Source organism: Branchiostoma lanceolatum, chromosome 3 (genome assembly GCF_035083965.1).
Source record: "Branchiostoma lanceolatum isolate klBraLanc5 chromosome 3, klBraLanc5.hap2, whole genome shotgun sequence".
Lineage (NCBI taxonomy): Eukaryota > Metazoa > Chordata > Leptocardii > Amphioxiformes > Branchiostomatidae > Branchiostoma > Branchiostoma lanceolatum.
In genome coordinates this window covers 24,178,656-24,192,217 of record NC_089724.1, presented here as the reverse complement: position 1 = coordinate 24,192,217, position 13,562 = coordinate 24,178,656, and the positions used below count along the sequence as shown (strand labels likewise).

Below are 13,562 nucleotides of genomic sequence, written 5' to 3'. Positions count from 1 at the left end.
TGCATGGCAGTTGATATAAGGCTTTTTAATGCTGTCAACTTGAAGCTTTTTTCACAGTTTTTGCTGTGCATTCCCCTCTTCCTCCTGGATCTAAAAATGTAACACACTTATCACAACTTGAATTTGCTTGTAGTTGTAGAATTAGTTTGGTGAGTGACACTTTCTCCACCATGCTTGGATTGTTTCCTTTCCGTTGCATGATGCATATTCTGTTTGTGTTGTTCCCCTCGGCAGTTGCATCTGTGGTGTCGCGGAAAATGTCCCGTGGTAGCTCCCTCTCCCGCGACTCCCAGTAAAACCCTGTCTCATCCTTTATGAGGGAGTTACTGGGGCTGGCTGCTGACTAACCACTGCATGTGGTGTGCATGCTGTAAGCATGGTGTTATTACGGAACACAGAGAGGACGGATGCTACCTTATCCTTTAGCCTTCCCCCTGCTAAGAGCTGCCGTAACCAGCACAATACACTGGGTACAATGCTTGAATAGCAGGGAGAAGGTTAAAACAAAATATAACATCACTTAGTCTACTTTTTTTTACACTCTTGGTGCTTATTAACCGAACTGATTTGTAACTTTTTCTAAACTACCAAGGTTTCACTGGTGTGCTTTCTTTACTAATTAGAAACTGCTTAACTTGAGAATTTTTAGTATGCTGACTAGTTTTGTGCATGCATATCATCAGTAATACCATTGATTTCCATTAGAAGGAAAAGCATCATACTGATGGGGCATTTTATGGAAACAAAGAAACCAGAATTAGTCATGCAAAATTATCAACAAAGTGTCACTGTAAGGTTTTGTACACTGTACAAGTGAGGTTATGTTAGGTTGTAGAAGTCTTCCTACATGTGTTATTATTATGTGAAGGAATCAGCCATTGATTTGATTCTCACATCATTGTTCTGCTTTCTCTCCTCTGTAATCCTTCCCCGCCCCCCTCCCGTTAACAGTTTCGTCTGTCCGCTCCAAGAAGATGTCACGAGGAACGTCTCTGTCGGGCACTGACGCATAAACCTCGAAATCTGTGCTCTTCAACTGTCTTTTAAAGTCCCTGGGAAATGAAATGTCCTCTATTATTCAAACAATCAAATGTCTACTGAGTGTGCGCTCTTTGGTGGGACAAATTGGCAACGGCTCATGACGTCACAGTATGGCTAGAAGTTATTTCTGTGACGTCACGACCTGTTGCTAATCTGTCACACTAAAGAGCACACAGTAGACGATTTAAAGATTACTAGATGTTTTCAGAAAAGACCAAGTTCTTAATATGTAAATGATGGAGGAAATTTCATTTCACTGGCACTTCATGTGCCTCGTGCACTGTATTAAAAGACTGTCAGATGCATTTTTAGGGGACGCTTTTTAGACTTGTCCGGTATTATCTTCAGCTTAGGGAAAAGTTAAGGGGAAATGCCATCAGCTAAGGTACAAAAGTGTCAAGAGGCTTGCTTTCAGTAGATTAAAATTTGAAAACAAAACTGTGAGTGTGCAGCATTTTCAAGTCCTCATGTGCTTTTGAGAAGATTTAAGGACAGCTGAATAGGTTTTGAGCTTTGATTTCTAATCTTGAATTGCTTAGCAATGTATTTTATTAAAGACATTTGAAAGTCACTGTGATTTCAAGTCAGATTATTGCATTTTCAAGGAAAGCTTGAAAATTTACAAACATTTCAGGAACAATTTTGAATCAAATGCTGCATTGTGCCTCAGTTTCCATTCAAAACTTATCCTTTTTAGAGAAATCACTTGACAAAATCGTCATGCTTTACTTTCATTAAGCATTTTGCAGTGCCTTTTTAGAGAAACTTTTCTGTCAAAAAAACTTGATAGAATTTCAAAGCAATATTTTCTTTTGCAGTGAATGATTGCACTTGTTAGAACCCCTTGCTACTTTTCCTGCAATTTTTTAGCAAGGATGATTGGCCGCACTAAAAATGCTCACCCTGCTAAAGTTGGGAGTACACATTCGGGATGGGCCCAATGCACTGACAGGTCTTCATAGCTTTCACGAATATGATGGAATTGTTAAAATTCTGCACACATACAATTTACCATAGCATGTACACATGTGTACGCAAGCAAAAAATCAAGAGGACGAATACAGATTTTGTCATTAGAGGATCAAGCAACTACCTTAGAGTTTAAGAGCCGTTAACAGCAACAAAAAAGTTGCTCTTAAGCCTTATTGACATTGTAAACACTTCAATACGATCAGAATTAATACACAAGTGTAGCATAAGTAGCACACGTAAGCTGCATGGATATTAGCAGTTGCCTGATATTTGTGCAATCCACGTTACATGCAAAGTTGCTGCCAAAGTAGTATGAACTGGCAAAGAAGTTACATGTTGGATTAGTCTTTAGTGCTTGGTATGACAGTTAACTTTAGCCAAGAGGAGAACAGTTATGGTGGAGGACCCAGTAGACACAGGACAAAGTGTAAGTTGCAGATAAATTTTGAAACTGCTTCAAGTTTAGTTTATAAGTCAAGTCTTACATGTGTATCTAGTAAAATCAGTGTAACTGGTTTTTATGATTGCCATGATGTATAGAAGGCATTGCAGAAGAGCGCGGCGAAAATTTGAGACCCTAGCCTGTATAAGTGAATGTTCAGATCACTCCAGACCTGAAAAGTTGTCAGTGTCTTTGTTTACTTTATACCTAGTTGCAGCTTGCAATATGAAATCCATGAAAAGTGTGGAAAAACTAGTGGCTATCTAAGAATTATACATCAGAAACTGATGTAGTGTTGACTTTTTGAAATGTTTTAGTTATGACTTCATTTGAAGTGTTTGTTTTATTTGTTGGTATGATTTTTGCTTTAGCTAATGAGATCACTTATGACTCAAGGCAAAAAAAAAAAAGTCACAATTACCTGAGTGTGTATGTTGTAAAGAGACTAGAAGTCTGTGTCCTTTTACCTAAGTTTGTGTTGCACCTTTCATTAGATAACTATGCCACTACTTCTTTTTGCTGTAAGTTCTTACATTGTTAATGTTTGCAAAGCAAATGTTGCTAAGAAGTTTGATGAAATGGCTAGTGCGTTAAGATGGCTGATCAGAGGGATAGTTTGGACAAATGTTGTCAATTATGAAAAATACATTTGGAAAGAACTATAATACTTGAAACTGCTGCATTTAACATGATAATGATTTAACATTCAGAACAAGTAAAAATACTTTGTCAGCAGTGGATTTCTCAGTCCAATTATGGCACACTGAAATAAATTAACCTGTCACATCCGAACTTTACAGGTGACCAATCCAAATTTGTTGTGAGAGGACACCAGTAGAGTGTGAAGGGTTCAAATCATTCAATTGACAACCAAAATGTGCCCAAACTGTGAGCTCAAGTGTATTCCAATCATTTGTTCAGATATCACAGGAACAGGGCAGCAAAGGGACTATTTTCTTTCTCCTTATATGTGAGGGTCAAAAATGACACATTCAAGTGTTTGGATTTTGGTACAGAGGTACCTGATAAAAGCTGCTATGCGGACGAACAACATGTTGAGATTGAGCCCTTGCAAATGCCATGTTTCTTACCTTTTTAATAGCCTAGGATGGTTTTGTACATTCTCTGATCAGATGTCGTAATGTGCCTGTAGTAATGCGATCGTAGTGCATACTTCTCATCAGGTGGAATCTTCCTTAGGGTTATTGTTTGTGAGCTGATGTTGGAAATGATGCCATATATACATGTATGTCAGATTCAGCATTCTTTCCATCCATTGCAATGTTTACACCAGAATAACTCACAGCCTAAATCAACTGGTTAAGTCGCCACTCAAAGGACACTCAATAAGAAAAATGGACTAGAAGTCAGAATAGAATTTGGTTTATCTGAGCACTTATTATTATCTTCTTCCTTGAGAATATAGCAGCTTGTTGTAAGTTCTCTACAAAAGCCTTAAATGCGTACACATAGCATCATTTATCCCGTTCAGATATATTGTAATAAGAACTGTATATTAAGTGATAAGTATTATTTAGGTTAGTCCATATATGAAAGTGTTAAACTGGGTTGTTGGTGAGAGGTTGATCTCAGATGGGTTTGACTACACATGTGAAGCTTTAGTTTTGTGTTGTGATGTGGTCAAGCACGGTTCATATGGAACTGAATAAACAGGCTACATGTACATTGTACTTGACTTTGTTTTCTGTCAATCTCCAACACAGTCACTAGAGTATAGCAGAATGAAACTGTCCAAATAGCTGATATATAAAAGAAAGAAGACTGCTGCAGTGTTTGAGTATCATTTTAGAAATAAACATTCATTCTATTCATCACAGAAAGATAAGTTAGACCATTCCATGAACATTTAAAAATATAACTAAAGAGGAGATAGGCATACAGGGCACCACCAAAATGACTTTGAATTTAGTACAGTAACTATTGTTTTCTTCAAAGGTAACATATTATTCAACATTCCAACCCACTTTTGTTTTCTACAGCACAATGTTATGTGGATTATATATCTAGAAGTTTGGGTACAAACTCTTTATAATCTCCCTATAGTCATTCTATGATAGAAAATAGAAATCTCCTCTCCACCATGTCTGTTGGAGACATGTACACTAGCTATACACTGTAGCTTAAAACCCCAGCATATGGCACTACAATGGCAATTACATTGTCACTGTAAATCTTCCACAAGCAAAACCAGTCTATTACAGTCCATGCGTGGCACATTTGCACAGATCCATGCAATTTAGCCCAGCCAATTGTGAGCTCCCCACCATTCAGCCCCTGGCTGTGCCAAGGGAGTAGGTTGCCTACCCAATAACCTGTAACAATTTGGTTGATTAAGTTTAATGGTTATTGTCCAGCACCACCAGTTATTGCCATCATTACCCTTGCAGGCATAGGGACCTTATATTCTGTACTGTAGGCTAACGTTAACTCTTTTCTAATACACAGATGAGCTTTCATTATAACTCTTTTCTGTTGCAAAGTGAGGTTACTGTCCTCTGTGCTGAAGTAGGAGGTCCACAGCCTGCTTCAGGTTATCCACAAACCCATCTGGATGGACAGTTGGGTGATGCTCATCCTCCAGTCTGTAAAGGGATGTTAACAAAATATCAGTTAAGGGTGCGGTCCAATGTCACTAACACTGAGGTATAACCTATATTCCTGTCCTAGGTACTGATCACTAACGCTAAGGGATAACCAACATTCCTGTCCTTGGTACTGATCACTCAAACATAGGGATGACCAACATTCCTGTCCTTGGTACTGATCACAAATAATATTAAGGGATAACCAACATTCCTGTCCTTGGTACTGATCACTAACACTAAGGGATAACCAACATTCCTGTCCTTGGTACTGATCACTAACACTAAGGGATAACCAACATTCCTGTCCTTGGTACTGATCACTAACACTAAGGGATAACCAACATTCCTGTCCTTGGTACTGATCACTAACACTAAGGGATAATCAAGATCACTGTCCTTGGTACTAAACACTAACGCTAAGGGATAACCAACATTCCTGCCCTTGGTACTGATCACTAGCACTAAGGGATAACCAACATTTCTGTCCTTGGTACTGATCACTAGCACTAAGGGATAACCAACATTCCTGTCCTTGGTACTGATCATTAACACTAAGGGATAACCAAGGGATAGCCAGGGATGAGCACAAACTAGATTGTCTCAAAAGAAGAACAAATAGAAATAGACATCTATCCCATACGTGTACCACCTATACTGAACTAAGTCGGACGATACCCCTAGTCATCTGCTGTTCATTACATGTTTTAGTTTTCCTTCTATGTCTGTTAGAGATATTCTTATCTGTATTCAATATTGTTCCACTTAAATGTGAACAAGAGAAGACTTTTAAGTCACTCTGCAATTATCTATATAAGTGCAAATGTGAACCATTGTGAATTGATTTTAATCCATTGCTATGTAATACTCACTGCGAGACGTTAATAAATCTTAAAGGAATGAAACCAACATTCCTGTCCTTGGTTCTGATCATAAACACTGTCATTGGTACTTACTACATGTGCTTTATAACCAATCTGTGACCATACACATCTGATGTTGCTGTCATACCTGTACTTCCCTGTCCTGACCTGTAGTCCCCTCATCCCCACACTCTGAGCACCACCAATGTCATTCACAACATCGTCTCCTACCATCAGGGCCTGGAGAACAAACAAAACTGTGGTGAAATGAAACAAAGAATGTACAAATTCATATAAAATTCCATAAAAACTATTGAATACAGACCTCCACTGTACCTTTTTTGCTGAACTGAGCTAACTATAGCTCACATCAATGACATATTTACAAATATGCACATGTTGGTACGAGTATCGCAGTCTAACAACAGGTTCAGCTTCTTCTCACTTCTTGGTTATAATTGAGCTGTAGGATGGTATGGGTTTAGTTATAATCGATTCATGGAAACGCATGAGGACATTACTAACAAGGTCAGCCGCCTGGAGGCCCATATTTGACCTTGACCTTGTCTTATCTAACCACATACCAAATATCATCACAATCCATCCAAAGGTTTTCAAGTTATGCTGACCTCAAATACAATACATCAAAAACAATAAAAAACAATGCTTCGATTCCATTTTTCATCGATATTTCTATAATTATCATGCATTTCACATTCCACAGTATTTGAGTAAAAAAATTGACAGATTGTTTGCTCTAAAGATTTATAAAAGCTGGGGTGATTTTAGTATAACTCCTATACAGACAAGTCCATGGCTAACATCACCATTACTGTCGTTACTTGGACTGTGTCTTCAAACAGACAGAAGTGAGACCTACATGTTGTGGCTGGACCCCCATGTCCTGCAGGGCTGCTAGGAAGAAGGCCTTGGCCGGCTTTCCCACCACCTCTGCCTCCACATCACAGGCATACTGGAGCACAATTATCATATTCCATCACAGGCATACTGGAGCACAATCATCATATTCCATCACATCATATTTGCTAGATACAGTCAAACCTGGTCTGGCAACCACCTGTTGCTGGCGACAACCTCAGAAGACATTACATTTTTTTTATCTTAAGTTTTCTCACGATATCTGAGAGTCCTTTTAACCAATCATGTACAACGAGTAATGTTTTGATAGACTTGTGTTAAAACAAACTGTAAGACAGTGTAATGATGTATGTAATACTGTGTAACTGTGATGAACTGTAATTGAGTTATTGTAATGTAATAAACCAAAGCTTAATTCAGGCAACGAAAGGTTGCCCGCAAGGCTGTCATATACTGTACATTGAATAATTGAATAAACAGTACAATGGTCACAAGCCACATTAGAACATGTTAACAGTCCCTTCCATTTCTACAGTTCACCCCACCCTGTCCTGAGCAACCACCTGTCCTCAGGAACCAATTTTCTTGAGATTCCTGGGTGGTTGCTGAATCCAGGTTTGATATATTTCACAAACGAGTTCCACCATGCACATGTTTGTTTGCTCATTTGACACTTTGATAATTCATGGGAAGCTTAAATCAGCCTATACAAGCCATTTTTCACTGAGGTCATGAGGGAGGAGGGCCAGACAAATTATAAGAAAGATACAGTTTACATGATCAAAGTCCCAAATAAATCTATAAACATATATCCCAACACATACAAAATAAAAGACAAAGAAACACAATCATGCAGAGTACAAGCTGTTAGCTGTGCAGCGTCTAATTTGTGAATGTGAATGCGTAGTGTTAAGCTTATTTCTTCTCTAAATTGTAACTGTTTTAAGTTAGTCTAAAATATAACTGTTTTAAGTTTAACTGTTAGTATCATTTGTGATTCTAGAAAAAGTGTATGTTAAGATGATTAGATTGTATGAATGATGATTTGTGAATTGCCTAAGACGTCAACAATTTAAAGGATTATCTGTAAAAAAAATCATCCTGTTGCTGTGATACAGTTTTCAAAGTTGATCAGAATGATCATACTAGACCATTCATCAATTATTGCATATTTTCAGATTATAGCCTCCAAATAAAGCAAGTATGTTAGGAGAGTGGTTCTTTTGCAATTATAATAGTACATACATATCAAAGTGCTCTTTTTTGACAGTTCCAAGAAAAATACTGCACGTATTCTTTATTTTCATGGAGTTTTTGTTTGCGAATAATCACATGTTACTTAGGTGTGGCTTTGTAACATATTATTATTGCCCATCTGCAGAACGACTGTAACAGCAATTTTGCACTCACCTCCAAAGCTTTCATGAAGACCCCAACGTCCAAAGTCAAGCCATCTGTTTCTTTATAATATCGGCTGTAACAACATAGCTTAAATATCAAGTATGACTAATTGATATTATCTGAAGGCAGTCCTTCTTAAAAAATAAATTCTCAATCTAGAGGGCCCAAGCTAACGTCACTTCTTTCCAATCACAAGACCTATCTATCCAAAAAACCATGACCCTAGCATATCCAGTACACAAGATATCAAAACCAGAGGGTCCGCTGCAGTACCCACAGGAAAGCCGCCAGGGGTCCAAAATGATTTCCAGTTTTTGTCAAAACCTACCAACACACAAAATATAAAACCAGTTATCCATTCAGCAGTTCTTGAGTTATCTTGTTAACTAACAGACATACACACAAATGCTGCCTAAAATGTAACCTCCATTTTTATTGAGGTGCTAAAAATGTTCACTGATATTGATCCTTGGAGTGACAAAATATCTTTACATCAATACTATTATCAAAGGTCAATTCGCTCCATTACTATAGATGTCTAAAGCAACACATTACATCTTACATCGGATACAAAATTACACTGGAAAGACAGTCAAAACTGCCCAAGAAGACCAATGAGGGATCGACAAAATCTGGTCTATGTGGACAGGTGGTCACTATAGACAGGATTCTTAATGCTTGTGTCAATGGGAAAACTTATCTAACGGACCACCAAAAGTGGCCACATTGGCCAGGTGTTCCTTATGTAGAGGTGGTCACCTGTACAAGTTTGACTGTAGAAATGTATTATCAATCACTCACCCCTTTCCCATGGATATCAGAATAGGATCCTGCAACCCAACCAGAACTCTAAAGGCTTCATTGAGATTTTTGTAAGAAAATTCATCAGTTGCGTCTCCTATGAGGACACAGTTGGGGTTGGTGCAGTCCACTCCTTCAAACTCAGGTCGACAACCTGCAGCAGAGAAGAAGCTTTTGTTGTAGATTAACTTTTTTTTTTAAAGAATCTTTGAAGACATACCTATACCGACCTCGACCTGACCTAGTTATTGGAGGGTTCAGGCCTCTGACCTTTCTGTGACATTTGCAGCGCATACAATGTCCCCCGCCCATAGATAACAGTCAACCCAGGCCAAGGGCACTTGCATAGAACACCTAATAATATTAGACCTGTCCCAGGGAGGGGCTACTCGCTGTGCATACAATACCCCCCACCCTTAGATAACAGCGCTATCCCAGGGAGAAGCACTTGCAGTGTATGTATAGAACAGCCCCCGCCCTTAGATAAGAGTTATCACAGGGCGGGGGTAATTGCAGTGTACAGATTAGTTTGCTGCTCTGTAGCCATGTTACATGTATGTGTGCTATGTATATGCTACATGTCTTTATATAATGGATGGAATCAAGGGATGGTAGATCAAATTTATTCTAAATTTAATGGAAAACGTCAAAACATCAGACAAGGAGTGTATTCCTTGAGACATCTTAACCTGCTACTTCTCACCTGGATGGATCAGAAGGTGAGGTCGGAGGTTCCTGTCCTTCAGAACAATGCACGCAGCAGGAGCTGGAGCGAACACCTCATCCCTCTTGACCTGGAATCCTAGTCCTGACAGCTTGGTAACCAGGTGATCTCGAGTGCACTGGGTCTCGTTGGTGCAGAACCGAACACTCAGCCCCGACTGCTTCAATCTAGATGCATTTCAGAAAATATTTATTTCAGACCAAAGATATATTTCAGACCTAAATTCATTTTACATGTAACACAAAAATGCCATGATCATCATATATCGATTTTATTTCGCTTGACCACTCCATTATTTTTCTGCTGAGGTCTCAGAACAAAGAAATTGAACTGGCATGATAGTTTGTCAAATTCTTATGCTTAAATCTCTATAGAATTGCTGTGTTTAAAGCTTGCCCAGGTAAAATGGCCATGAAAAGGTATCTTAGATAGACTTTGTAATTTCTCATCTATTTTTTTCAAAAACAACTGGTGCGTTTCTTAAGGTCTCATGGTGAATCTTCTTTTAAAATGATAAGATATTAAGGTATGAAATGCCTTCATCACTATAGAAAAAAAATTAGACAATAACAATCTCTTTTAGAAATTAAAATGAGTTCCTCGAAATTTCCAACTTCAAATAAATGCTAGCAGATGACTTAACTTATGTAAAGTTGCCCCGCATTGCATTCACCGGTTGAAAATGACATTTGAAAGAAAATAAATGTATGTATAAAAGAGATTAAAGGTTCTAAACTTTATTCTTTCAGATCTCTCTTCAAGAGGGTTGAGACTTATACATCAATCAAGGTGATTTCCTTGACCATCTCAACAATCAACAGAGCAGTCAAACGGAATCAACAACAAAAAGGGGCATTAGGCTCTAGCTGGTTTTCACACACTGGACAGGTCTTATCGCCGAGAGCAGCTGTCCTTCACAACTTCCCAGCAAGAAAAGATACTTTGTCTCGCTTGAAAGGAAAATCGAGATAAATTTCAAAGGTAAGCCTCAGTCCTTATTGTACACAATGTACCATGATATGAGCACCAACGAAACTGTATACTAGGAGATAGCGGTAACCCATTTTGTACTTAATGATATGACTGAAACCATAAATATAACCAGTTAATCGGTCCTATTGGAAGGCCTGGGAGCCCCATGTGCCACGAGGCACGGAAGGGGACTGAGAGAGACTGGTTTAGGAAACAATTTAGTTTTCTTGACCAATCAAGAAAGTTGTGGGACAGTATTAGAAAGAATGGGTCTTGAGTTCTTTAGAGAATGCAGTGTACAGTCTACAGTGTTCTTGTGCTTCAGAGTCAGAGAGTCACTTTTTTTACACAAATTTCATCACGAACAATGCTACATGATTGTGAATGCATTCAGGCAAAGCCTACACTAATAAAAATCTTTTTTCTTATTTTTCTTTTTTTCTTATGTTGAGAAAGATTTTCGTATACAAAGAAAAACAAGAAAATTCAAGAAAACTTCTGCGAAAGTCTTTGTATGTCAATTCGTACACAAAGAATTTTATTTCTTTTTTCCAGATGTTAATGAAACATTTCTAGCATGAATGATGTTTTCCAATAACATTTTCAATTTCTAGAAGGATATTAAGAAAATTTTCTTTCTCAGTCTTCCTATAAGTGTGGTACTTTTACAGATTCTTTCCTTAAGATATTTTTTCATGAAAATTTGATTCTACTAGAATAATTTTTTTAAACTTTCTTGGTTTAAGAAAAAAATTCTTAGAACAAGAAAAGATTTTGTTTGTGCTTAAAACAAGGATTCTTTTTTGTGCTTAAAACAGGGATTCTTGTATACAGAATAATATTTTTGCTGACAGAAAAATTTTCTTTGTACAAGGAAAAACAAGAAAATAAAAAAAACGATTTTTGGTAGTAAGTGTTATCCCAGGGTAAATCCGGCCAAATCCCTCTATCCAGGTGGATTCAGCTGATCCTTAGATTAGCCCCCCTCTATAGCCCAATTCGGGCTGTTAGTTTTAGCTGGATTGAGCCTAAATCCGGATCTAGCCAGATTAAAAAGTCCTATAGTCTGTACCAGATCTATGCATCAAAATCATGGGATAAATTCATGTGAGAATTTGCCACCAATCAAAACTGATATCGTACACGTTTACCATTTCAGAAACACCAGGTTTTTTTTCTTACAACCCTTCTATGACCCAGAATAGTCATCGCCAGGTCCCCATACAGGGGTACAGCACTTGAATCTCATATACTGTTTCTTCATTTTGGCTGAAGGTCTTGTAGAGGACTACATCTTTTTCATCAATCATGTATTAAAAGTACAATATTATTGTCTTTAATTTGTACTTTTACATTTTTGCTTTAATTCTTCACCTTAAAAGTTCTAGACCTTGATAACAAAAGCCAGCGATTGGTATACACTGCCTTGAATATACATACGATATTGAAATGAACTCTCATGGCAGTGTTTTTTCTAAAGATATTGCAAGTGTCCTAGAGTTTTATTTTTGCATCAGTTGTGCTCTTTGTAGCGATATATTTGTACAAGTACAAGTATCCAACTACAGTATCAGAATTACGTTTGCCAAGAGGTTATTATAAATGTTTACCGACATGAAAAATGGAGGACCCAGGTATCGTTCGTATGGAGATATTAGTCTTTGGTCTGTGTGTGTGTGTGTGTGTGTGTGTGTGTGTGTGTGTGTGTGTGTGTGTGTGGGTGGGTGTGTGTGTGTGTGTGTGTGTGTGTGGGTGGGTGGGTGGTTGTCTGTGTGGGTGGGTTGGTGGGGGGGTTGTTTCCGCAGCATAACTGCATGCATGTATGCATGTATGTATGCTTGTATGTTTGTGGTTAAGCAACAAAATTCGAGAAGCTGTTCAGATGGATTGTCATAAAATCTGGTATGTGGGTGGGTCATGTCTGATAGAAGAAATAATTAGATTTGGGGGGCCCCTGGCAATTTTCCTAGGTACTGCAGGAAAACATACTGTGACAATAACTGTTTTGATATCTCGTGTTCTATACATTAGGTATGGTCATGATTTTTGGGGTCACGAGTATGTAGATTATTGCGCTTGGATAGAAGTGAGGAAAGATCGAGACCTCTACTACCATTCTTTGGAAAAGCAGGGGGCATGTCATTTTCAGACTTTGAAACAGGATAGGTCAGGAAGGGATGAATGAATTTTCCTGATTTTTGACCTGTAGATATGATGAAGAACAATGTAATGGTATATTGAATATGAAAATTGAAACATGATTTTCTTATTAAATTAAAAAGAGGAAAAATTACATTTCCTCATACTTGTCATCCATTTTGTGCCTCTGCAGAGAGTGCAGCAGCATGGAGAAAACACAAGCAGGGATGCTGGTATTTCTTCTGGTCATCCTGAAGGTGTCTGGACCAACAGAAACTCCCTGTGTCTGCGTTTCCAAAGAGAGGTGCAACTGTGACAGTCGGAGCCTCACTAGCATTCCACAAAACCTACACACACACATCAGTTCCCTGTCTTTGACAAATAATCTGTTCACAACTATACATCAGTATGATTTCGCAAAGTACAAAATTTTGCGAACTTTAGATCTGAAAACCAATCATATCACCACAATCAATGACGAATCATTCAATACCTTGTCACAATTGATCATGTTAGTTCTTGAAAAAAACTTACTAACAAACCTTAAACCTAACATGTTTACAGGGTTAGGGAATTTGCACACCCTTCATCTAGCAGGAAATGACATCAGTGATATTGAGGGGGGGACTTTTGATGCAACATCAAAACTAAGACACTTGTACCTGCATGACAACAAGTTAACAAACCTCAGATCTAAAATGTTTACGGGGTTAGGAAATTTGCAA

At 38.1% G+C, this 13,562-nt stretch overlaps 2 protein-coding genes across 9 annotated transcripts in view; one reads left to right on the top strand and one right to left on the bottom strand.

Annotated features, from left to right (window-relative positions):
• The window catches only part of LOC136431156 (uncharacterized protein ZK1073.1-like), a 52,222-nt gene extending 48,080 nt beyond the window's left edge, over nt 1-4,142 (top strand). For 5 of the 6 annotated variants that reach the window (XM_066422429.1, XM_066422425.1, XM_066422426.1 and 2 more), the window contains one exon: nt 952-4,142. In XM_066422429.1, coding sequence (XP_066278526.1) covers nt 952-1,013 — 62 coding nt within the window. In that variant the 3' untranslated portion in view covers nt 1,014-4,142. Of the gene's footprint in view, nt 1-234; nt 389-951 lie in introns of those variants that run through there. The other variant, XM_066422424.1, reaches the window with a different exon arrangement.
• Nucleotides 4,138-13,562, bottom strand: part of LOC136431157 (phospholysine phosphohistidine inorganic pyrophosphate phosphatase-like) — a 31,312-nt gene continuing 21,887 nt past the window's right edge. For 2 of the 3 annotated variants that reach the window (XM_066422432.1, XM_066422430.1), the window contains 6 exons: nt 9,706-9,893; nt 9,003-9,156; nt 8,211-8,274; nt 6,802-6,894; nt 6,070-6,161; nt 4,798-5,058 (listed from right to left, as the gene is read on the bottom strand). In XM_066422432.1, the coding sequence (XP_066278529.1) occupies nt 4,962-5,058; nt 6,070-6,161; nt 6,802-6,894; nt 8,211-8,274; nt 9,003-9,156; nt 9,706-9,893 (688 nt within the window). In that variant the 3' untranslated portion in view covers nt 4,798-4,961. Of the gene's footprint in view, nt 5,059-6,069; nt 6,162-6,801; nt 6,895-8,210; nt 8,275-9,002; nt 9,157-9,705; nt 9,894-13,562 lie in introns of all 3 variants that reach the window. The other variant, XM_066422431.1, reaches the window with a different exon arrangement.